General features: G+C 42.3%; 3 protein-coding genes and 1 long non-coding RNA gene across 6 annotated transcripts in view; 2 read left to right on the top strand and 2 right to left on the bottom strand.

Moving 5' to 3' along the window:
* The window catches only part of LOC309700980, a 62,380-nt gene that overhangs the window by 2,282 nt on the left and 34,687 nt on the right, over nucleotides 1-25,411 (top strand). The gene's annotated exons all lie outside the window — the stretch shown is intronic.
* LOC309700978 (cyclin-Y-like protein 1) lies at nucleotides 1,747-8,876 on the bottom strand. Its single transcript, XM_082524920.1, has 10 exons — nucleotides 7,946-8,876; nucleotides 7,661-7,739; nucleotides 7,542-7,575; nucleotides 7,298-7,398; nucleotides 6,252-6,287; nucleotides 4,211-4,262; nucleotides 4,010-4,129; nucleotides 3,734-3,900; nucleotides 2,650-2,812; nucleotides 1,747-2,459 (listed from the first exon to the last, which is right to left on the bottom strand). The coding sequence occupies exons 1-10, from the start codon at nucleotides 8,103-8,105 to the stop codon at nucleotides 2,343-2,345; spliced, it is 1,029 nt and encodes a 342-aa protein (XP_082381046.1). The 5' UTR covers nucleotides 8,106-8,876; the 3' UTR covers nucleotides 1,747-2,342.
* On the top strand, nucleotides 9,348-11,384 carry mettl21a (methyltransferase 21A, HSPA lysine). The gene is made up of 3 exons (XM_082524910.1): nucleotides 9,348-9,725; nucleotides 9,821-9,932; nucleotides 10,943-11,384. Exons 1-3 carry the CDS (start codon nucleotides 9,543-9,545, stop codon nucleotides 11,338-11,340), a joined length of 693 nt encoding a protein of 230 aa, XP_082381036.1. The 5' UTR covers nucleotides 9,348-9,542; the 3' UTR covers nucleotides 11,341-11,384.
* LOC309700970 (cyclic AMP-responsive element-binding protein 1-like) lies at nucleotides 11,382-20,066 on the bottom strand. Its single transcript, XM_082524905.1, has 8 exons — nucleotides 19,876-20,066; nucleotides 18,871-18,968; nucleotides 15,735-15,881; nucleotides 15,512-15,612; nucleotides 15,160-15,299; nucleotides 13,582-13,755; nucleotides 13,318-13,471; nucleotides 11,382-13,223 (listed from the first exon to the last, which is right to left on the bottom strand). The coding sequence occupies exons 2-8, from the start codon at nucleotides 18,955-18,957 to the stop codon at nucleotides 13,079-13,081; spliced, it is 948 nt and encodes a 315-aa protein (XP_082381031.1). The 5' UTR covers nucleotides 18,958-18,968; nucleotides 19,876-20,066; the 3' UTR covers nucleotides 11,382-13,078.

Genomic DNA, 25,411 nt, shown 5'->3' on the forward strand with positions numbered 1-25,411 from the left:
GATGTTTCCACCCCCATGCTTCACAGTAGGTATGGTGTTCTTGGGATGCAACTCAGTATTCTTCATCCTCCAAACACGACGAGTTGAGTTTATACCAAAAAGTTCTACTTTGGTTTCATCTGACCACATGACATTCTCCCAATCCTCTGCTGTATCATCCATGTGCTCTCTGGCAAACTTCAGACGGGCCTGGACATGCACTGGCTTCAGCAGCGGAACACGTCTGGCACTGCGGGATTTGATTCCCTGCCGTTGTAGTGTGTTACTGATGGTGACCTTTGTTACTTTGGTCCCAGCTCTCTGCAGGTCATTCACCAGGTCCCCCCGTGTGGTTCTGGGATCTTTGCTCACCGTTCTCATGATCATTTTGACCCCACGGGATGAGATCTTGCGTGGAGCCCCAAATCGAGGGAGATTATCAGTGGTCTTGTATGTCTTCCATTTTCTGATGATTGCTCCCACAGTTGATTTTTTCACACCAAGCTGCTTGCCTATTGTAGATTCACTCTTCCCAGTCTGGTGCAGGTCTACAATACTTTTCCTGGTGTCCTTCGAAAGCTCTTTGGTCTTGGCCATGGCGGAGTTTGGAGTCTGACTGTTTGAGGCTGTGGACAGGTGTCTTTTATACAGATGATGAGTTCAAACAGGTGCCATTCATACAGGTAATGAGTGGGGGACAGAAAAGCTTCTTACAGAAGACGTTACAGGTCTGTGAGAGCCAGAGATTTTCCTTGTTTGAGGTGACCAAATACTTATTTTCCACCCTGATTTACGAATAAATTCTTTACAAATCCTACCATGTGGATTCATGGATTTTTTTTTCACATTCTGTCTCTCACAGTTGAAGTGTACCTCTGGTGCAAATTACTGACCTCTGTCATCATTTTAAGTGGGGGAACTTGCACAATCGGTGGCTGACTAAATACTTTTTTGCCCCACTGTATATTCAGTAGCTGAATATAAATTCATGTCCTTAAGAAACAGGAAAGAAACCCAGCAAAGACCTGACACAGGACCTGAGAGATGCCTCCGGACTTTCAGCTGTCTGTCTACAGCCATCTGTGAAACACGGTGGAGGTTCTGTCAGGGCTGCATGTCAGCCAGTGGTGTTGCAGATCTTGTCAAAATTTCTGAATTAATAATTTATCAAAGTACCATCAGATATTGATCCACCGTGCAATATCATCTGGAAAACATGATTGGCAAAAGCTTCATTTTCCAGCACAACAATGATCCCAAACCAAAATGCCAATGCAGTAAAATCATACTTGGATAGAGAATCACACAGTGGAGCACTATCAGTCATGGATCGGCCTCCCTGAGCCCGGACCTCAACATTATTGAAGCAGTGTGGGATCATGTTGACAGAGAACAGAACAAAAGGCAGAAACATCCAAAGAAGAGCTTTGAATGTCCTTCAAGAAGCCTGGAGAACTATTCCTGAAGACGACTTAACGAAATGACAAGAAAGCTGCCTAAGAGAGTTCAGACTGTGCTGAAGAATAAAAGTGGTCACACCAAATATTGACTTTTAGGTTATTACTGTATAAACTCTGTTTTTTCCTTACATGCTGCCACATATTATACACAAGACCTTATATCTTACGCTATTAACTTATACCTAATATGTGATGTTTGGTACTCAAAGCTGTGGGCAAGCTCTGCACCGTCACCACCACTGTGCTCACATCTCACATCTTCCACAAACAAAAAACCACCATGATACACTTTCCCACTTAAACAGCATGAATTTGAAACAGCAAGTGAAATTTATTTAAATTAAATAAAATCTTGTACATTTCACAGCTATAGGGGCCTACATAGTAAGCAAAATAAAGTCTACTCTTTGTCCATGTGCAGAACTACACCACAGGGTAGCTCCAAAACAGTCTGTCATCATTTGAATATAGGAGAGGGAGTTTGCTTGGTGGAAGAAGACGGCCATAGCCAGATCCTACTCCCCAAAAGACTGGATAATGTAAAAAAAAAAAGACGGGAAAAAAGGTTATGTGTGGCTTCTGGTAGTGCTTTCATGCTGATTCCTTCCAGCTGTAGACATCCACCTTTAAAATACAACATATTTTTCACCATATCACCATGCTTTAAAGGCAGTTAGCCAAAGTTCCTTGTAATGAACACATAAAGACTGATTTCATTATATTGTAGTGATACTTTACGGTAAATCGTTTGTTCCTCTCCAAAATGAGCACATAAGCTTTTGTAATGAAACTTATCAGCTGCTGATATTAATGCAATCTACTTTGGAAATGTCTCTCAGCATGTGTGGCATCATATCCTGTAGATCTTGCAGTCTGCTCCAATGATAGATGGCTGTCACAGACTTAAGAGAGTACGGCCTGTGCAGTCTTGATGCCAACTAGGTTGTCTGCACTGACAGACCTTCTCATGGCCGATTTACTCAAGTCCTTATACTTGTCCTCACATAGCCTGGAGATAGCCTACAAAAAAGAGAAAGATAAGAACAATAAAAAACAATAATAATCAGAAGAAGTTTCAAACTGTTACGACAGAACAAGCAGAGCAGCCACAGCATAACAAGTTCTACCAACACTTACTTAATCAGTTCAGCAGTCGGAATATATACATTTCCAAACTGCAAAATAAAATCAGCCCTGGAAAATTACTCACCTCGAGTTTTTGGGCCCGCTTGGTACTGAGTGGCTCCAGAGGGAAACTGAGGTTGTTGTCATCAGCCAGTGAGCGCAGGTCAAAGTAGTACTTGGCGTAGACGCTGGCTGGGACATTAATGTTGAACTGCAGCAGCTCCAAAAAGTGACGCTCCATCTCATTCCTGCAAAACAGTTTGGAAAGGTTCACGAGCTTTTATTAAAAAACAAAAGGTCCTTTCCAGGCTGCAGGAACCTTTTGAGGGCTTTCCTATAACTCTTGGAGGTGGTCCCCACTTTCCGTGTGTTTGCACTGTGTGAACTAGAAACTACGCTACTTAAAAAAATTAAAGGAACACTGAAAATGCATCAATCTCAATGGGGGGGAAAAGCACGTCTGGATATCTATACTCTTATGCACTGGTATTCAGAAAATAAAATCACAATGCCACTATGATGGAAATTAAAATAATCAACCTACAGAGGGCTAAATTCAAAGTGAAAATGAAACAGGGAGTCAAGTGAACGTGCGGACCAGGCAATGGTATCAATTCCTTTAACCTCCAGGAACTACTTGCATACTCTTGCCACATGAAGCACTGTTGTGCACCAGGAGGAACCCAGTACTCACTGCAACAGCGTAGGGTCTGTCAATGGGTCCAAGGATACCTAATGGTAGTCAGGGTGTTGTTGCCTAGCCTGTAGGGCTCTGTGCGTTCCTCCATGGATATGCCTCCACAGACTATCACTGACCCACTACCAAACCAGTCATGCTGAACAATGTTACAGGCAGCAGAATTTTCTCCACAGCTTCTCCAGACCCTTTCACATCTGTCACGCGTGCTCAGGGGGAACCTGCTCTCGTCTGTGAAAAGCACAGGGCGCCAGTAATGGACCTGCTAATTTCTGGTACTCTATGGCAAATGCTAATCGGGCTTCACAGTGCCGGGCAGAGATCACAGGGCCCACTAGAGGATGTCAGGCCCTCAGGCCACCCTCATTAAGTCTATTTATGATGGTCTGGTCAGAGACACTGACACGAGTGGCCTGCTGGAGGTCATTTTGTAGATCTGGCAGTGCTATACAAAAACTACTGTAATACTTACATGTCCTCCACGGTGATATCTTTGAGGATCTGGCAGTAATCGACATTCCACACAGCCTGATCATCCCAGACCTTGGAGGCCAGTAAGATGGCACCAAGAACAATGCGCTTCCAGTTACAAGGACAAATGTCCATCTCAGCATACGTTAACAGCCTTTCCAGATACACCTAAGGCAGAAGGAACCCATCCATTCACACAAGCAGAAAGGGTGATAGTTCTCAATACTTCTTTGCATCATTCAACACTCTCTGCAGTGTGGTGGATGTTTGAACTTACCAGAGTGACGATGGCGCACTCGGCGGTGAGCTGAGCAGAGCTGAAGAGCGTTCTTATGAAGCGGTAGATGAGTTTGTGTTCCGGGTCAACCACAGAGTAGTCATCTGGAACCTTTTCTCGCTGTTGGGCAGAAGGTCATCATCAGCGGTCCACTAATATAGCAAATATCACTGCTTGGTGTAATCAACCACCTCAACTCACCGACAGTGGGTGCTTCTTCTCGTCGAATATATCCAGCGAGCGGTTTGAATCTCTGTAGATGCAACAAGCCACTGTTACGTGATATGTAACTTCTCATGGTTTGAAACTACCATTGCTTATTCACTGGGGTTTCTTGGTGTTAGATATCACAACAGTTATTTATCTTTCGTTGAGTTCTACAAATACTTTGTAGATTACAACCATTGATGTGCATTGATGTTAACAAACATTTTGTTTCCTATATTATTAAGTATCTGACTCACTGATGTCCAAAAAACTAATTTGGCCACCTGCTGTGAAAAAATATTTGCCCCCTTCCTGATTTCTTAGTTTTTTTGTTGTGTATTTGTCACACTTAAATGTTTCAGATAATCAAACAAATTTTAATGTTAAAGATAATAAGTGCATTTAACATCTAGTTTTTACGGTAAATGAAAAAAGTTAATACAAACCTGCCTGGTCCTATGTTAAAAAGGAATTGACCCCTAAACCTAGTAAGTGGTTGTGTCACTCTTGCCAAAAGAATGGGAATCAAGTGTTTCTGAGAACTGTGGAGGAATTTTGCTCCACTTTTCTTTGTACAGTTGTTTTAATTCAGTCACACTGGAGGGTCTTCTAGCATGAACGGCCTGTTTAAGGTTGTGCTAAAGTAGCGCCATCTGATTTAAATCAGCATTTCAATTAAGCCGCTGAAAGCCTTTCTCTTTTTTTTTGACGCATTCACAGGTGGACACGCTGGTGTTTCTGATCATTGTCCTGCTGTATAACCCAAGTGCTCTTGAGCTTCAGGCCATGAACTTGTGGTTGGACATCCACCTTCAGGATTTTCTGCTAGAGAACAGAATTCATGGTTCCATCAATTACAGCAAGTCGTCCTGAAACAGCAAAGCAGCCTTTAGATGTTGTTCTGAGGTTTTTTGTGACCCAAAAGTGAAACTGTCGCTGTGCTCTTGGAGTCATTTGGATAGGCCGGTCACTCCTGGGAGGGTTCACCACTGTTCCGAGTTTTCTTCATTTTTGGATAATGGCTCTCACTGTGGATCCAATCTGTGGATCAAGTGGGGCCAATTACTTTTTTCCACACAGGATGAGGACGAAGTAGGCTTGGATAACTTTTTTGCCTTAATAAATAAAGTCATTTAAAAACTGTTTGTTTGTATTTACTCAGGCTATGTTGGTCTATTATTCAAATTAGTTTGATGATCTGTAACATGTAAGTTTGACCAATATGCAAAAAACTAAGAAATCAGAAAAGGGCAAATACTTCTTCACCACATTGTATCTATTCTTTGAGTTGCCACCACCAAGTGCTATGACTCTGGCCATAAAACTCAAAAACCATACTTGACCTAAATTAGGCAAAATTGCATCCTTGGATCACTTCCAAGAACATGACTTTAAGGAAAGTAGTTCCTACTTTCCTTAAAGTCATGTTTTGACAGTTACTATATTTAAAATGCAAATAAATTGCATTTCAAACTGAGATGATGCAAACAGAGAACTCAATTTTCAACCTATTATGTGCAGACATGAGATGAAAAAAACTGTTAATTTTTTTTTTTTTTTAAAAAGCAATCACAACCTCTTTTTTTATTTATTTATTTTTTTTGCAATTCTGACCTGACGCAAGCCACCTTCTGGTTTGTTTGTCAATCAGAGCTAAATTGCCAGGTCTCTCTTGGAAATGAGATCTTTAATCTCAATGAGATTTTTTACCTGGATAAATAAAGGACTAATAAAAATTAAAAATCTCTGGCTCTCATTACCAGTGATGATCTTAAAAAGCTGTACCCATCTGGCACTTAAGTTGATATCCACCTTCTGCATACGTCTGTCATTCATGCATGATGTATTTAGCAGTAAGACAAGGCAAGTAGCATTTCCTATAGGACTTAGATGAAGTAATTAAAAATTAGCCTAAGTACTAAAATCAGTCTTTCTTACAAACTTGATGACTAATGTTTGTAAATATCTAAGTACTGGTTACAACAATGAAGAAAACGTTGCACTACCAAGAGACAATACTTCTGACGTTTCCTACCTGTTTTTTATGTGGTAGTATATGGCCAGTGCAACACTGCAAGAGACAGAAATCAACAAAGAATAAAACACTAGAGCTGGATTTTCCCTTTTACAGCTTTTTATTTTTACTTCTACTTTACAAATAGATATTTAGATCTTTTCAACTGCAGCTATTTGGTGACTTTAAATGTTACCTGCAGTTCAGGACAAACAAACAGAAACATTTTGCAAATAATTAAACAGTAGACTGACAACATGTCAGTAACATAATTGTGTATAACAAGAGGATCTTAAAGGGGACGGAGTTTCTCAGAAGTAAAGATGGGCCAAGGTTTAGTAATCTCAAAAAAGCCTATGTACAAATTGGGGAACAAATTCATGTACAGATGAGGAGACTTTGAATATCTAATAATATTCAGTACATAGTGATATTAAACAATTCACAGAACTGGAAGAAATATCTGTGCACAAAAGACAAGGCTAAAAATCAGTGCCCATGATCTTCAGGTGGCACTGCATTAAAAACAGGAGTATCTATCAGTGCCTACTGAATTGGTAGCTTGGACATCTGGAAAAGCATCATCAATGCTGAAACGCATATGAAGGCTTTAGAGCAAGATATGCTGCCGTGCAGAGAGCTTCTTCAAGGAGGTTTTTGCCTATTTCAGTAAAACAGTGCTAAACCACATACTGCATGTATTACAAGAGCATGACTTCCTGGTAAAGAAGTCCAGATGCTGAACTTTTCACCAGCTGAAAGCGGCAGCTAGAATCTTATATCAGGACATCATTCCTCTCCCAAATGTCCAGCAAAGCTCTCTTTTTAGTTTCCACACTTTTATTAAAAGAAGATGGGATGCTACACAGCGTTAAACGTGGCCATGATGCTGCCATCAAATTCAAAATAAACATATGATAAGTTTAAAATGTTTTAAAGTCAGTCAAAACTGTGTTTGTGGAATTTGCAAACCATTGAACTCTGTTTTTTATTCACACTTTACACAGCGTCCCAACTTCTTTTGTACTTGCACTTGCAGCAGTACTGAGGTGAGGGCGGTCACTTACCATTTAATAGTGCTCTTGAGATTGGGCTGGCTGACGGTGCTGTCATCGAGGAATATGGTTGAACACGAGCTGTACTTTTTAGAAAGAAGTCCCGGGGACATCTGGCATCGAAAGCATGTTTAGAGACAGAATGGAGGGGAAAACGGGTTATAGAAACACATTCAACCCCAGAGAAATGAGATGTATGACTGAATCATTTCAGCAACAAAAAGACCCACGAAGAACACGCAGAGCCGTAACTTACGTGATTCATGTAGTTGCTTTTCCTTTCTCGCGGACTGAAATTGGATAAAAAACAAAATCAAAGAGATGTAGGAGTTTCAGAAGAGAATGGGGTAAAGTATTAAAGCACCAGAGAAATACTGACCATCTGTCTGAGACTTGTTGAGGAATAGAGTGCTTGCTCTGGGGTGGTCGGATGGGTTGGCCTCTTGGGCCAGCTCTGTAGAAGGAAAGTGTTAGAAGTCTTCATATAAGACTACAGTGTTTGTCTAGGAGCTGCCACGCTGCTGCTGATTTAATGCTAAACAGCTCTTAAAGCATGTAAAACATTTAAACTGAATCACTTGCAGTAAACCGGCACCAGGACAGGACAACATCACTGCATGCAATCACATCTCCAAAAATAGCAAACTAATCTCCACACACCATCTGGAAGCTCCCTGTCGCTGATGTGCTGCAGGTATGTCCCAGTGTCCTCGCTCACATCTTCAGTAGTGGTGATGGGACACTCCTCCAGCTCCACCTCTCTCCTGTGGATCTTGGGGCTCTCTCCAGGAGAGATGCAGCAGGACACCGAACCTCCCATCGCTGACCTGCAAAAGTCCTGCAACAGCCAGCACCGCTTTCCATACAATTGAGGAGGGACCACCTGCTAGTCTGGCAATTCTGAAGCTGCAGGAAGGTCTGCAAGATCTTTAAGCCAAACCTTACAAGGGGTTGTTAGGAAAAATACATAAAACACTAGTTTTGCTCTGCCTTGGCGAGATCGGGTTCAATCACAACCTGGAAGTGTTCGGATTATTTGAAAATGTGCGTGTTGTGGACCAGCACAGCCCTTGTGTTTTTGCTGCAAAGTGAACGATCTCGCTTCAGAGCAGAACGGGATCTATGCAAGGACAGCCAAGTAAGTATCTGCGGTATGTGCAGGACGGCTGACATATTCAGGGTGTGTGCGCAACCCACGGATGGCGCACTTTAATATGAACTGCGTGCGTGGGCTGCATGGTTTGGGGCTGAGAATAACCGCTACCAAGTCATTTTACGGAAAACAGTCTAATGAGACGAAGTCAGGCGTTCCTCTGCCTCCCTCCATGGCTAGCCGGCTAACGCTAGCTTCCGCACCTCAATCCACTGCTGGCTCCTCCAGCAGCGTGACTCAATCCATTTTCACTGCGGCTCAAGTCTGTGTCACCGCTGCAGCCCTTTCAGCGACAGCACCGGGCGAATTCACCAGCCGGAAGGGTTTTTAGAGGAAACGGGGAAAGTGAACGGCCAGTGGGTATCAAAGCGGTGGCCGGAGGTGGCGTTCATCTCGTCGCACTAGCGGGACACAAGCTTTAGATGTCAAAGCGACCGTAGCAGGTAAGTTCAGAGGTAATTTCCTGCTTAAGGTTTTCAAAGTAAACGTCCATGGACCTGTAGCTGCAATAGATGCCATTGGTGGCAGGTTCTTACTAAGCAAATACCCACCACTGTGCAGCCTTTTCATATTCGATGAAAATATGTATTTTTTTTCTTTTTTATTTCTTATGTCTATACTCTCAGCACAGAGTGAGTCTCTTCACGCAGCTCAAAAACCCTTTATTTGCAGTACACCGGAAGCTACATCGCTGCTATGTGTTGCTACCTTTACAGACCTGCGGGTTTTTTCAGACCACGCCCCCTCCTAGCTAAAACACAACCCCGTTAAGAAAATCTTGCAGACACGCCCATCGCAAAGACTTACTCTTTTCCCATTGGTCACTTTTAGCTGGGCAGTTACGTGATTGGCTAAATTTGTTCGTTGACGTCAACACGGGTTGCCGTCTTCAGTTGCCTGAAAGCGAATCGGTCTCTTGCGCTTCAGTATTTATTAAAGAAAACAAGCCAACTATCAACGCTAAAAGTTGGTTCATATACCCTAAGAACATTCTTTAACAAACGAATTAAATAATAGCTATATAATAACTCCAGAAGATGGCGGAAACGAATCAATGAGCCAGCCTAGGGAAAACGTCGAAGAAGAAGGAGGAGCGCACTGCGCATGTGTAAACGAGTGTGGGTTTTATTTATTTCAAACATGGCTCTCGTTCCCTATGTAGAAAACCCATTGCCTGCGCTTTCCAAACTCCACAATTCATCAGCACAGTTTAGGTTTGCCAACCGCGACCTCCGACTCGCTCAGGACTGGAAAAAGCTCGGTGTGGCGGCAGTTGTGTGGGATGCGGTACGTTACAACAGTGGCAGCAGTGCTTAGCTTCAATAATTCCTCCATGTTTCATTAGATTTATACATTACTATTGCATTTGTGTTACTGCCCAGGCGGTGGTCATGTGTATGTACTTGGAGCTGGGAAGAGTGGAGCTAAAGGGGAAGAAAGCAATTGAATTGGGAGCTGGCACTGGTCTGGTGGGCATTGTAGCAGCTCTGCTAGGTGAGTGCATAATTACTAACCACCAAAAACTGGAGGTGGTCGGATCACTCCAAACATCAGTAGTATCAGTACCAATGCTGCTATTGGTATCAGATCGATACTAGCCCAAAAGGATCAGCACTTTGGTTTCAAACCTTTAAGTTCAGTATGTACACAAAAGAACTGTGTTAAATAATTAATATAAAATAATGAAAAATATACACACATATATAACACATTAAAACAACAGAAGTTGACCCAAGATGCTTTAGAGACAGGCTCATTTGGATTCCTTGTCTCCAAAACTAGTCGTGTGTGATACCAAATAAATACAGGGCTAATGCTGAAGACAGCAATGCTGACACTTTTAACCTGTGGAGGCAGCATATAAAGGTCAGAGCAGTGTCATTATTTATGATAAATTGTCATCAATTAGTAGATTCTGATGACATTTTAATGATCACTAAATCACTGAAATTTTTGCTTTCCACAATAATGAGTTAACACAAAAAACACACCTTTCAGCACTTTGTGTATTTTGAAACTGTGTTTTTTGGAGACCTTGAATTTAAATATGCATGTGTTTAAAACACTGTAGGTCAGCTTCAGTTGTTTAAATGTGCTGCAACAGGCTATATATCACAGAGATGTCACAGTATGTATCGATCCTATTGGGCTAGTATTGAAGGATATTAATACCATCGATATTTGGATTAATCTGCCCACCTTTATCCAAAAACTGAAGGTGTTTTTTGTTGTGTTAACTCATTATTGTGGAAAATTAAAATCAAATTGATTTAGTGGTCATTAAAATTTGTTCAGGATTCATCATGACACACTACTCTCCGCTACATAATCTCCCTTCATAGGTTTAAAGTATCCATATTGATATCAGCAATACTGGCCCTGTATTTACTGTGTATCAGATCGATACCAAAATTTGCAGTATCTCATAGCACTATCAAAAACCCTTGAGAGTGCGGCGGGTGAACAAGGAAAGCTGTGATAGTCCTACTCTAACCCTTCCCTAGGTGCCAGAGTGACCATCACTGACAGAGAGCCTGCGCTGGACTTCCTCTCTGCTAACGTGAAAGCAAACCTGCCCCCAGATTCCCAACAATCAGTGGTGGTCTCTGAGTTGACCTGGGGCGAGGGCCTCGAGCGATACCCAGCCAGAGGGTTTGATGTGGTTCTGGGTGCGGATATCATTTACCTGGAGGACACATTTTTGCCTCTGCTGGAAACGCTGGAGCACCTGAGCTCAGACGCCACTGTGGTGTTACTGGCCTGCAAGCTCCGCTATGAGCGAGACACGAACTTCCTAGGCATGCTTAAGCAGCACTTCACCGTCGAAGAAGTCCACTACGACAAACAAAGAGACATACACCTATACAAAGCTTGCAAACTGACACGGAAGAGAGACTTGTGACCATTTGTTCGTTTTAATATATGAAATAAAATGTTTTAAAATCAGATTACCAGAAACACATTTATTAACAGCTGCCAAAAGTGTCATATCTGAATAGCTCTAACGTAATGCACTGTATTATTATACAAGTTGTTGCTGACATTTAGAAATAGTGAATACAAAAAAAATAAACGAGAAGCAACATAAAAAGCATACTATATCATGACTATACATAATACCTAAAGAATACAATATGGCATCCCATTATCACAAAAATATTTTCTTTTAGAACCACCAACACCACCTGATCTTACAGTCATTTCACAAAGTGGGTGCAGTTGAGTTGTATCTGGTGAGCTTTGATGCTCCATTTACAAAAAAAAGAAGTGATCAAACACATTGATGCAACAACATTTGATTAACTGCAGATGAGTGGTAGATTTACCCAGAAAGCGGTGAAATGCTGAAGGATTGTAAATGCAAAGAAAGTGCACATGCTAGCTCATATTACTATAAACAGAATTAAGAGACGGTGACCGAGGCCTCAGAGGGGCCCGGTATGGCAAATTTCCCCCCTCTGATGTAATTCCATGATTCCAGTGCTTTATCCACTTGTCTCTGAATTCTGCTTAAAAACTCTTTCATTGCATAACAAGTAAGGCTCATTAAGTTTTTGGTTATTGTTCAAAAATAATCCATGAGTCTATGGAGAGAGAGAGAAAAAAGAAAAAGGTTTTGCTTACAGTATATAATCTCTGATAAACGTGCAGCAGCTTATTTATCCGTTATTCCCACTTCCTGTACTGTCGAAGGCCTATTTTGCCTTTGTTTGTTTTTACCACCAAAATCTGGTAATTAACAGGACACCATTACGCAATTTTCCACTTAATGTCTCTGAAGTTTTAAAAAAAATGAAGACAAAAAGTCCCCCCCAACTTCACTGCTGCCCAACTTTTACCATCTCCTCACTGTGCTGCAGTTAACATGAAAAAAACATTTTACAACTAAATGGTTAGTTTTTTGTTCACGTTGTATAAAAGCAAAAATATACTTGGGTAAAACAAAGAAAAAAGAAACATGGCATTGTAGAAGCACAATCTAATTCAGAACAAACCAAAACACACATCTTAAAAGATAAAAACGTCCAAGACACAGGCCACCTATAAGTATAAGCATTAATAAGTAACAGATGTTAATTCGAGAGTTACAGATAGAAATGTTTCACGTGAAGTTATACTCTCCGAAAGGGAAAAGAAAAGAAAAAAGTTCCATCATCATCATCATTATCGGTGGTGCTTGCGGTCAGTTCCCCCATTGCTGGTGATGTTGCCCGGGTAGTCCGGGCACCAGTGACTGGAATGCTTCCCATCGGTGGTGTCCTTGGCGATAACAGCTAGTTTCCCTGCTCTGTCACCTTGCCACGCAGACCCTGTTTAAGTTGCAGTCTCCTCCACGTTCACTGTGAGCACCGCCTGATCCTTTTAATGGGGGAAAACTGGTGGTTGATTTCAAATTGCTCAAATGGGATGGGGGTTTTAAATTGCCCAAATGGGACAAGGTTTCAATTTACCAAAGTGGGATGGGGCTTTTGTTTTGTTTTTTTTATACCTGGTGAGTCACGTTCACACATTTTTCAGCAGTTTTTAAAAAGAAAGCAGAAGAGTAGAAAAGAGGAGGGCGCATCCAGATGCATGGCTCTGTGCTGAGTCTCTGTACACAAGTGCTGGGGATCACCTGTCAAGCCACCGGCAGGTGTATTCTACTCTGATTTGTGGCAGTACAAGTCTTTGAGGGCTTTCAGTTCCTCGATGAGGGTTTTGTTCTGGTTTTCCAGCACGGCCACGCGGTTCTCCAGACACTTCACGTACTCTTTCTTCTTCCGACGGCACTCGCGGGCTGCCTCCCTGTGAGACAAGAGGATGCGGGTACATGAAGCTCACATCAGCTTGACACCTACAGAAGCAATTGAGTACGAGTTACTAATTAACCTCGCCATACCTGTTTTTCATCAGTCGGACCTCCCGTTTGCGTGTGACTTCCTCAGTGGCTCCTGATCCGCTGATTGTGGGTGGAGTTGCCATGACCACCCCAGGAGTGATGGTGCTGGTGGGGGCTGTGCGGATTTGATAGGCCTGGACATCACCAGAAGCAGCTGGTGAACAAAGATAGACAAACAGTCAGTGCTTCATTCAGCAAAGCTTTACAAATAGTGTAGGTTTTGTGGAACTTCACTTCTAAACACTGTGGAAACCATTTTCCCACCTTGCACGACCACCTGGTTACTGGGCACGAGGATCTGCTGCCCGTCACTGGTCTGAGCATACTGCAGGATGGTGGCACCAGGCTGGGCTGCAGCAGTGTTGGCCATGGTGAACGTCTGCAGGCCATCCGTGCCATTATTGGCCAGCTGAATGGCTCCACCCTGGGTAATGGCAACTGCAGAAGGATAAAATTGTGCATTAGGACTTTTAACCAATTGCTTTCTGTGTTGTTCTCCTCCATCCAATACTGTAAACATTACTGGATATGGGGCTCCACACAAACTGTCATATCACAAATACTGTTTTTGTAGGAGGAAAAGAAGGAAAATACTGGACTTAACATCATTCATTCACAATATCCACAGGTTTTCTAAACTGCATTAAGTCTGTACAGGTCAAGGATAATCTTAACACTGGTCTTTAATGTTGGAAACATTAGACAGGGTCTGAATCGGGGCCTGGAGCCTGGGGCTCACTCGGGCCACTTCGGAGGTGGGGTGCCCCCGGCCTCTCGGCCTGGGGCTCGGTCACTCAGGCACAGCTGGCTGCCGGCGGAGCTCACGGGCGCGTCACTGCAACCCCCCCTGGCTTCTGCTCCGCGGCTGCTGAGTGAGCCCTCATCTGGGACTCTCCTCAGCTCTTTCCGGGACAGTGGCGCAGCTGCCCCTCTGTTGGTCTTCCTTGGTCTCTTGTGTTCTGGGGGCCTCTGGATGTCTGGAGTTTTGATCTCCTCCATACCTGCTTCATGCCCTGGAGGACGGGGCTGTGGCCCCCCCCCACACCCTCTAGCAGATCATTACATGAAGGAACCTTTTAAAAAAACAAGCGCGTCCATGCTCACAGGTGTACACACGGGTGATCACACCCACAAACTACACCCTTTTTGGCTCCTACCTCAAAGCACACTGTGTTCTGTTGATCTTATGTGCTGCACAATAATGTTTAATATTTGGTATTTACTGTCATATTCCCATATATCATTGTGATGTTGTTTATTCTATTACTCTTGTTCTCTTCTGCTTGCTTTCTTTTTTCTTTCTCAACAGGTGATCCAGGTGATCGATATATGCATTTTCTTTTTTTTTCTCTGCCCGTTCTGTTGGTTTTTGTTTTTTGCCCTTCTCCCCCGTCCCTCTTCTCAGCTGTTTTTCTTTCCCTCTTTCTTTCTCCCCTTCTTTCCCCCAGTCAAGTCTGTCCCGTATTCAGCAAGTGAAAATAAATTCAACAAAAGGTGAATCAAATGGACCATTACGGCAAGGCTGGGATGGTCAATTTGGTAAAGTAAATCCGTTGGGCATCTTTCTTCGCCTTTAGACAATAATTCTGATGGCAAAAGAGCCAAACGGGACAGGCAAAAAAAAAAATTAAATAAATAAATAAACAGGGTCTGAATCAAAGCATCAAATGTGGCCTTTTTCTGATTGGCAATCCCTGAAAAACAGGTTTGGGATTACTTGTTTAACATGATCATCCACCACTGTAACAGCATGTACGACAGCAGAAGTAGAATGCTCGATTACGTTAACACCTACTTATTTTTAACAAAAACCACCAGCTATCTGTGTCTCAAAGTACTTACTGTACTGGCCACTGCTGGTCTGATAGATGGGAGTGGGCATGGTGACCGTGGTGATAGCAGGGGCTGAGTCATCTTCTGATTTCTCTTCCTCAATTCGAGGCACTGCCGGAGCATCTGATGATAAGTCATTCAAGATCTTTCTGTAAGAGGAACATTTGCAGAAAAATCTTAGCAACCTTTTATTTTCTCCTCATTTCATATCTGCAAATAGTCTATTTATAGCTGATAAAAATGAAAGAGTGTCAGTCATTGTCTTCTAAGCTTTGAACACGTCATACAGACACAAAATGGAAGCAGTACAGATTAAGGAGATGCTGTTTGCATCTGCAGTTTCTCAGCGTGTCACACAGACCTGTAGGAAGGCCGCCTGGACAGAATCTCTCTCCTCTTCTGAGAATCTGTCACGCTGTCGACAGATTCCTGAGAGTCCTCGCTCTCAGCGACAGTCGAAATCTGTAAGGAAATCATCTCAAATTCAATTTGAATTCATTTACAAACTTCAAAGCCATCATGTTCAGCTCATATCCCCTACTGCAGTCATTACTTGCAAGATTAAGTTTCCCCTCTCCTCTTACCTGTACCGTCTGCACCTGTGGGGACTGAATGACCGAAGGCTGAGCGGCTTGGATCACACCGTGCACTTGGACTGTTTGACCATTGGGTAACTGGACAAGAGTGACTGTGGGACTACTGGAGGACACCTGGGCTGCTGCTATGGATGCCTGAAAATATAAAACACATTGTATAACCACACATGTGCATAGTTACAAACAGCCCACAGCAACTGGTATTATTTTACTCTTGGGTAACCTCAATCTCAATCCCATCTCAAATCCACATGGGCCTTCTGCTCGACCTTCTTAGATCTATATAAACAATTCGTGGTGCTAAGTTTGGATATGTAAGATACCAAATACTTTCCAAGATATATACATATTTTAAAAATGGTCCGTTGACCCACTTCAGGTATGTTTTTTCACACCCTGAAATCTGAGGTCGTGTTTAAACATGAATATCTCAAGGACCACTAAAGAGAAAAGCTTTAAATTTTCACTTTCTTGAATCATGAATGAGGATACGTAATTTGGTACAGCAGATACAGCTTAGTATTGTGACGGTTTGCATGGTGATAATACATCAATTAGGGCTGCACGATTAATCGTTAGAAAATCGCGATCTCAATTCATACTTATGTGCGATCTCATTTCCAAATGACAACGATTTAAAAAAAAAAAAAAAAAGAAAAAAAAAGACGACGATGATTGTACCGCATTTTGATCCGGGACGTAATCTGCATGAAAACAAGCGCTCACTCTTCCTGCTCAACAAATGACAAGGGCAGAGCCTTATACCACGTGATACAGAAGCTGTGCCGTGTGATGCTAAAATTAGCAGGGAAAAAACAACGGAGAGCACGTCAGGGATGACGAGAAAGTGACAGGAGTAAATCCGTCCCGGTCAACCACCCAAACACCAATAACGGGAACCTTATACAGCGCTTTCCTATACACGTCGAACTCCCGCAGGCACAAAGAAATTACGGAGGCTATCACTTATCACCTGACCAAAGATATGGCTCCCATCAACACTGTGCAAAACCAGGGATTTAGGAAAATGATCAACACCCTAGACCAAGCCTATTCAAATGGCGGCCCGCGGGCCAAATGCGGCCCAGAAGCAACCTGCGAGTGGCCCTGCCTGTGGTCCTGGCAGAAACACAGAGAAAACGCAAAAAATTAATTCATTAATCAATTTTAAAAAAATTAAAAATTCCTACAGTGTAGTGTAGACTGTGAATGCAACACTCCTAGTAGCCTAGCAATATTTAACCCACAATGCACCGTGATGTAAACATATTAAACAATCATCGTAATATATGATGCGACAACAGCATGTCTTTCTCACTCCAGAAGCGCAAAATTGACAATGAAAACTGTCGGTTTAACCCTGCCTGGACTGACAAATACTTATTCATTTTACCGAGTTTAATAATCTTACAACCGGAGTTGTACTACCATGGTGAGGGTCCTGTACAGCCCAAGAGAGAGCTGCAGCATCTTCCCTTCGTGTTTGCTTCTTGGCGAAGAAGAAAAGGCCTTTCACAGATTCTGAAACAGTGAAATACTGCATGCTGGCCGTGGTGGATGCAGTGAAAAGTGATGAAAAAATTAAAGTAAGTGTGACATCTGCTATTAAAAACGTACCCCTGTAGGACAGTTCAAATATTCGTAGAGTTGAAGTTCTGGCGTCAGAGGAGTTTGAAATGCTGTTAGATGACCTGAAGAAAACTGATGTAATGTCCATAGCAGGAGATCACAGACAGAACTGATAATGCACAGTTGTGCGTACATGTCTGTTTTTTGGATGGGAAATTGCTCGGTTTGCTACCGTTAGAGGGACACACAGCTGGCGAAATGATGTTTGAGAAGATTTAAGCTCTTTTTGAGGAAAATGGTCTGCATATGAAGCGTGTCTGTATACTTGTGACCGATGGGGCTCCATCCATGGCAGGAAAAGCGAGTGGTCAGCGAAATATTTATTTTAATTTGAAAAGGAATTATCAAAATGTTTTTAGTTATTATTATTTCAAATGTGCAAAAAATAGTTTAGTTATAGCTCCCTTTTTTTAAATGGACCTATTGGTGTGCATTTGTGAGAGGTCACCAGATTTACAGGAGAAAAGGAATAAAAAAAAAAATACTTGTTTTTCAATACAGTTGTGTGGGTTTGAAATTGATCATGATCTGCTGCTTACTGGCTTCAAAAAAAAAAAAAATATCTGGCCCAGATAAATTCCTCGGTTTGAAAATCTGGCCCAACTAACTTCGTAGTTGAATAGCCATGCCCTAGACAAATGCTACACTGTGCCGTCCCGCAACTATTTTTTCTATTGTTGCACTACCTGCTCTATACACGCAGTGTCGAGCAATGGTTGAGATGGAATTTCAAGCAGTACAACATTTTGCGGCAACAACAAAACGTGAGACATTTGTTGTTTTTATGTTTATTTATTGTTTTTATGTTCAGTTTCAACTGTTGCGAAGTTGATGTGCAGTTAATAAGTGCAATAAATATTTATATTGGAAAAGAAAATCGTGAGAGAATCGTGATCTCAATTCTAAGCCAAAAAAATTTTGATTCTCATTTTATGCAAAATCGTGCAGCCCTAACATCAATACAGGGACACCAAATATCAATATTTTATTTAATTAATTAAAATAGTCGGAGAACACTACGAGCTACCGTAGGCTCATCTCATGCATGATCCTGAGATAAAGCTAGCCGAGCAAACTTACATTTAATCAGCATTTCAGAATTTCTGACTTTGTAGACAGCAACACACATTTATCTCAGTTAACTGTTGTATTATCAGAAAGACTGACCACATTCACTTACAGACAGATAACAGACTGATAATTTTATCTTACTGGATAATACAGATATTTACAAAGTTTCAACTTTGACGGCATAATTTCCAGTCACAATCACAGTATTTGTTATTGCAATGCTCAGCATAACTGCTACAATATCATATCATGGGGTCTTTGCTGAATCTCACCTGTAGTATTTGATATACAAGCCAAAATCTCACAGCACAAAACTTTGAAACGTAGCATTTTCACGCAAACTGAAAATGGTCGAGCATTAAAACTTAAATTCATACTCCTTGCACTAGTTCTGCACTCTCTGCATGAGAATAAAAAGTACTACCTGTGCCAAGGTGATCTGCTGGGCCTCAGACTCCGAAACAGCCGTTTCACCACTTTGCTGTGTGTCTGCAGCCGCTTCCATGGTCATTTAAAATCTGGCTGATGGAGGGAAAACAAAAGTGAGAAACGGCTTATTTGTGAATGCAACAGCATGCTGGGAACACCAGACTCATTCAAAAACTTGCTCGGTCTTAAAGGAGGGTGTGGCTTAGCTTAACATGCTAGCATATAGCTCATTTTCAACTGTTTCCTTGTTAGCCGAAATTATTTTAAAAATGACGCAAGACGGAACGTTATACTTATGGCTCAACAACATTAACGCGAACTGAAATGAGCCGCTTGTTTATCCAGGCTCACGCTTGCAGTTAACGCCGGAGGCTAAAGCTAAGGCTAGTGTTACCAAGTTAAGAGTTAGCGTGCTAGCTCTCAGGCAGAATGAGCTTCAATGAGCATGCTAACATGCTAACGGGAGTGCAACACAAACTTCACATTTATCGTGTCTCAATTTCGGCTCTTTAATTTCAAATCCTGTCGCTGTTTAAGGCTTTGCTGAAAGGAGAAACTTGTAGTCCAAACAAGTCTGCACTAGCAATTTCCATTAGGTTGCTAGCTGTGGGTTTTTATGGAGGGAAATGTCTGCATTGTATGCTTTTTTTTTGCAACTAGGAGACACCACTTTCACTAACTAGTTAATTCACTGATGTTGCTTTTTTTAAATTAATATTAAACACTGGTTTCAGGTGACGTGGTTGTAACTTTAAGTGGCTAGCTGCTTCTGTGACTTATTTCTAGAGAAGTTTGATTAAAAAAAAGATCCAAGCCCACTCCCACATTAATACCTATGTCTGCTGTGTTGCGAGCCTTGCAGAGACTGACTCATTTTGTGAGCCTCTGCAACACCGCCGCCATGATCTCTTTGTTGGCTCTGTGCGGATATTTTGGCGCAAATAACCTCTCTGGGCAGCCATCTATCTGTTTAGCAAACATCGGATGCGTATCCTCTTACCAACACGGACTCGCTTCGTCACTCCCGGGTCTACGGAGCTCCACTTTTATTCAGACCGACACGTAAGAGACCGCGTCAGGCTACACCTCCGTCGCGTCACCGAGAACAACAACACGGAGAGGAGGACGAGGGAGACGACGACAACGAAAAATCAGCTTCTCCGGAAGGACTCGAGTGGACACGGCGAGGGGCGGAAGTTTACGGAAACTACCGAAGGACACGGGAGGGGGTAGGAAGCCACGGAGATTGACGAGGAAAACGGCTGCCTGAACTTGTCCGAGCATGCGCAGTGTTTTCCGTTCATGAATTTGCGACTGGCTTAATAGAAAAAGGTTGGAGAGATGATTAAAATGCATAAAATGGAATACGTAGGACAACATATATAGCAATGTGAATATTATTAACCCCATTTTGTATACAAGGGCAGTCATTTGGTTTGCGCTGCCTGCTAGCATCTTGAACACTGCTGTTATGTGCTGGATTGTCTCAGGGGCATCTTTGCACAGCATGAACCTGGGGTCTTGCCTAGTGTGGTTGACCGCAGCCTCTATGGATGTTGTGCTGAGAGCTTGTTCCTGTGCTGCCATGTTCAGTGCCTCTTTGCTCTCTTTCAAACCAGCTTTGTCCACCCGTTGGTATGATTTCTTGATATTGGACAAATCTTCTGTCTCTCTATGAATGCTGTTGAATGCTCCGGATGCATTCATCTGAGTATGTGTGTTAGATAGAAAGCACTTGGATGTGAATGGGTAGTGAGACATGCTCAGTTAGAGCGAAAAAGGGACTTTACAATGCACCCTAAAGGGAGCAGCACAATGACGCATGTGTTCAGTGGAAGTTTGAAAAGGTGATAGACCAAACCAATCAATTTCTTTTTATTTTTAGTTCTTCTTTTTATTAAATTAAATGTCTCTTTACTTTTAAATTTGTTTTATTTTCTATTCATTTGATTATAAAATTCAATGTTCGTTTTAATTTATAAAACATGGATACATTTACAGTTTACTGACTGCATTTCTCTTGCAGTGCACACGGTGGCAGCAAAATCCTTCTTAATTTCTTTTCCAGCTCCACCTTCAGCATCAACGCTGCTCCCATAATGTTATGTTTGGCCACGTTTCCTTTTATTGTTGCTCAATATGATTAGTTATCTGTGAATTTGATTAGCGCTAACAGTGGTTTCAGCTTCGTACCACCAAACAGCAGTTTGATTTTAATGAGAAAACTCTGCTTTGTCGTACCCGCTTTACTTATTATACTTATTTACAACCGCCCTCATTCGCATCACATTTGCTTCTCCTTGGTCGTTGACTCCTGCCATAAAATGTACTCATTAACTCTGTCACTTTGAGCGCAGGGACGGGAGCTGTTGTGAAACGGGTTCAAAGCTGTGGCAGGTGGTCAAAATCCTGTGGGGGAAATGAGACTTCAGACCAATTTATGGCTATAATCTCTATGTGCGAGGTCATTTCGGAGGCCTTTTAATACGCACAAGCACACACACACACAGATGTCAAACATACGCATCTTCACCTATTGAGTGATTGACTACGCCACTGGTGTAAACATATGCACTGCTGACCAAACCAATCTCCTGTCCTTTGCCATAAAATCAGCCCGAATAGAAGCTGCCAGCGAAAACCTTCCAAGCACCAGTAATGAACCAGCAGTCACCTATTCATTATTAAAACCTCTCATAGCAAATGTAATAAATATTTGTCACAAAGCGGCCTTTTTTATCTGATCCAGAGTCCCCGTTAAGGACTTGATTGGACATTGATTTCCCTTGATAATGACCACCACCATAGGATAGCCTTAGCAAACCGTAATTAGCCTGCATCAGCAGGTAGGCTTCATTAGTTATCAATGAATGTACACTGGGCTTTGCAAGCTGTGCATCTTTAGGATTGTGTGTAGTGTTTCTGAGAAAATGAGTCTCTTTATATGCCTGTGATTGTTTTGCATTTGCAGAAACAGATGACACGCACACACACAGCGCACCGAGAGAACATGAAATCAAGCATGTGCACGACAGTTTGAATATTTCCAAGATTTTTTTTTATCACAGTTTGCTTGTTTGCATCATTCTTTCTGACACATGTATTAGTCACATTACTGAATGTTGCTACAGACAGGGAGAAAAACTGAATTATTTAATGATGGTGATTAGTTGCTTGACTAATTATTTAGCAGGGAATCTGTTACTCTTTACTTTATTTCCCTTCATATCTGTATCCTTGTCGTTACAATGGTGGATGCCATTAAAGGTCTATTAGGCATGGACAAATTGGACTGCTTGGTCCGGCAAATATTTAATCAGCCAATTGCTCATCAGCAACTCAACCTGCTAAGTTTCATACTGAGCATCAGCATAGAGAAGAAAGGAGATTTAAGGGACTTTGTTGGAGCATTTCAGAAACTGCTGATTTACTGGGAATTTTCCACACAACCAATCTTTAGGATTTATAGAGAATGGATCAAATAGGAGAAAATATCCAGTGAGCAGCAGTTCTCTCGGTGATAATGCCTTGTTGATGTCAGTGGTCCTAGGAGAATAACCAGAGTGCTTTGAGCTGATAGGAAGGCAACAGTGACTCAAATGACCACTCGTTACAACCAAGGTATGCAGAAGAGCACAACAAAACATGTCAGATGTTGAAAGAAACAGACTAGAGTGTCACACCTGTAAACTAAGAACAACAAACCGAGGCTAAAATTTACATGGGTTCACCAGAATCAGACTGGACAGGAAAAACACCCCCTGCTTTGAAGAGACTCAACATTCAGATGGTACGGTCAGAATTTGGTGTAAAGAACATGAAAGCACAAATCCATCTTGCTGGGTGGCGATTTAATAGTGTGGGGGATATTTTCTTGGCACACTTTGGGCTCCTTAGCATCAACTGAGCATCATCACCTGAGTATTGTTGTTGACCATGTCCATCACACAGTGTATCACCACAGTGATAATCTTCTGATGGCTGCTTCCAGCAGGATAACACACCATGTCACCAAGGTCTGATCATCTCAAGCTAGTTTCTTGAACATGTTAATGAGTTCTCTGTACTCAAATGGCCTCCACAGTCACCGGATATCAATCCAATAGGGCACCTTTGGGATGTAGTGGAACAAAAATCTCTGAGGAATTTTTCCAGCATCTTGTTCAATTTATGGCAAGAAGAGTTAAGGGAGACTCCAACCAGGTACTAGATATGATATGTGAGTGTATGTAGGAACTCTAGCTGTCAAAAATCTTAGCAGAGGATGGTTTCGATCCATCGACCTCTGGGTTATGGGCCCAGCACGCTTCCGCTGCGCCACTCTGCTGAAAGGCACCCCAGATGGGACTCGAACCCACAATCCCTGGCTTAGGAGGCCAGTGCCTTATCCATTAGGCCACTGGGGCTGCACGCAGTGAACCCAAACATACTGCATATTGTTTAGTGTACAGCTGATCCATTGTGAATAGCAGCACAATGGAGCTGCTATTTGTTTGGTGGTGTTTCTGTTGTCTATGGAGATTCATAAAACCACACGAGGACCAGAGAGTAACTAAGCTCTGGATCACCGGCTCTAGTTACATTAAGCTTGAACTCTTAAAGAATCTTTGAAGCATTTTGCTTCATTTATGTCAAAAAGAGTTAAGACAGTGAAAGGGGTTTCTTGCACACTTTGGGCCCCTTAATACCAACTGAGCATTGTTTAAACTCCACAACCTACCTGAGTATTGTTGCTGACCATGTCCATCCCTTTATGACTACAGTGTACCCATGTTCTGATGGCTCTTTCAAGTAGGATAACACACCATGTCACAAAGCTCAAATCATCTCAAAGTGGTTTCTTGAACATGACAATGAGTTAACTGTGGGGGGCCCAGTATCCATGGCAACCCCAGCCACGTGCTCAGATTCACATGCAATTCAGGTAATTCAACCTACAATGAAAATAATGCAATATAAGGTCACGGGCCATCTAACAACCTTCTGATTGGTAGACTACCTGCTCTACCTCCTTAGCTACAGCCACCCATGAATGAATGATTGATGCAGAAGAATCCAAGAAAAATGCAAAACTTGAAATTAACATAAAAGGTCCCATTTATTATTGAAAAATGCAGACAGAACATGAAACTACATTTTAAAGACACATAAATCCAAATCTGAAAGATGATCAATTTTTCTTTTTGTGAAAGATGAAGCTAAAGAAGATACATAATGAGATATGAGAAGCTAGAACCAGAAAATGTGTGGTATTTTTGCCTTAAATACCACAAATCCACAATTTGAATCAATCCTTTATTAATCTCACTGATTACATTTCTGTGACTCAATTAACCTTCGCTGCTTTCATCTCTGTATGAATAAACATTAATTTTTCCATATCAAATTTGAAAGCAGGCACAAGCACAATCATTCACTGCACAGCTCACTTCTTTGTCACATAGCCATCACATTTTCTCATCTGCGGCATGCCTGGTGATTGTACCAAAATCTGAATCTGGCTGTTAACGCTGGTGAGCTTCAAATGCAGAATATTTGGTTGCGAAAGTAGAGCTTCGCCGCAGCAATGACCCTGACTGTAAATCACTGCTGAAACACCCACAAACAACAGAGTAAAATGATGCCACAGATGTCCAAACTGGTGTAGGAGGAGGAGGATGGGAGATCAATCTTCAGAATATGAAGTAGAGATCTGACTTCAACCCGCAGCCCTTTCCTCTCCTTGCTTAAACCGAGCTGTCAAAGCCCCTGGCTTAACACAAGTCTCCAAAACCCCCATCGACAGCGAGCCCTTACGTCGCTCCCTCTTTGCCCAGTTTTTTTCCTGCCTGTTTTCACCTCTTTCTCTGTTTCACTGCATATATACCTGCGTGTGATTTTTTTTAAATCATGCAGTTGTATGAAAAATCATGACCCTCCCATCCTCACTCCCACCAAACCACGGCCTGAGGCGGTGCGTGTAACAAGCACACCTCTGAGCCCTGGCATGTCTCCTCTGCGTGGTGCTATAATATTGACTGAATTAATACCGTGCCTGATACAGTCTGTCAACACTGTTGTTAAATGCAGTACTCAATCAAACTGTGTGGAAATATCATACCTGCCACTCAACCGGGGCATTGTGGGAGAGGTCAGCTCATACGGGGCATGCAGAGGGCCGCCATCCACGGAGAAGCTGAATATGAATACGGGGGGAGGAAGACATGCAGCGCATTTGAATACCAGTGACCTTATATGCATGCTTTTCATTGTAGGTTGAATTACCTGAATTGCATATGAACCTGAGCACCTGGCTGGGGTTGCCATGGATACTGGGCCCCCACAGCCTGTCTGTCTCTCGCTCTTTCTTGCTCTCTCTATCGTGCACACATAGGCGGCGGTTTGCAAATCTGAAGATGTGACTTTCAGAGATATCAAGTAAAATATTGTGGTGTTGAGGTGCGGTATCAAGCTGCAGCTGCCAGGCAGGAAAGTTATCTAACACGGAGAGATTGTGCTGACCCGGACCTCTTGCTAATCTAGGCTGTAGGCAACAC

This window comes from Aulonocara stuartgranti (genome assembly GCF_965226115.1).
Source record: "Aulonocara stuartgranti genome assembly, chromosome: 23".
NCBI lineage: Eukaryota > Metazoa > Chordata > Actinopteri > Cichliformes > Cichlidae > Aulonocara > Aulonocara stuartgranti.

Excerpts from the sequence above, each read along its gene's own strand:
- LOC309700978 (XM_082524920.1), bottom strand. The coding sequence starts at position 8,105 with ATGGGAGGTTCGGTGTCCTGCTGCATCTCTCCTGGAGAGAGCCCCAAG. Across the intron at positions 7,576-7,660 it reads AAGTCTCAGACAGATGGTCA|TCCGCGAGAAAGGAAAAGCA; the intron begins GTATTTCTCTGG and ends ATCCAATTTCAG. Across the intron at positions 2,813-3,733 it reads GATATCACCGTGGAGGACAT|GAATGAGATGGAGCGTCACT; the intron begins GTAAGTATTACA and ends ACTGTTTTGCAG.
- mettl21a (XM_082524910.1), top strand. The coding sequence starts at position 9,543 with ATGTGTAAACGAGTGTGGGTTTTATTTATTTCAAACATGGCTCTCGTT. Across the intron at positions 9,726-9,820 it reads CGGCAGTTGTGTGGGATGCG|GCGGTGGTCATGTGTATGTA; the intron begins GTACGTTACAAC and ends GTTACTGCCCAG. Across the intron at positions 9,933-10,942 it reads CATTGTAGCAGCTCTGCTAG|GTGCCAGAGTGACCATCACT; the intron begins GTGAGTGCATAA and ends ACCCTTCCCTAG.
- LOC309700970 (XM_082524905.1), bottom strand. The coding sequence starts at position 18,957 with ATGACCATGGAAGCGGCTGCAGACACACAGCAAAGTGGTGAAACGGCT. Across the intron at positions 15,882-18,870 it reads AGCAGATCACCTTGGCACAG|GCATCCATAGCAGCAGCCCA; the intron begins GTAGTACTTTTT and ends TTATATTTTCAG. Across the intron at positions 13,756-15,159 it reads GACCAGCAGTGGCCAGTACA|TTGCCATTACCCAGGGTGGA; the intron begins GTAAGTACTTTG and ends ATCCTTCTGCAG.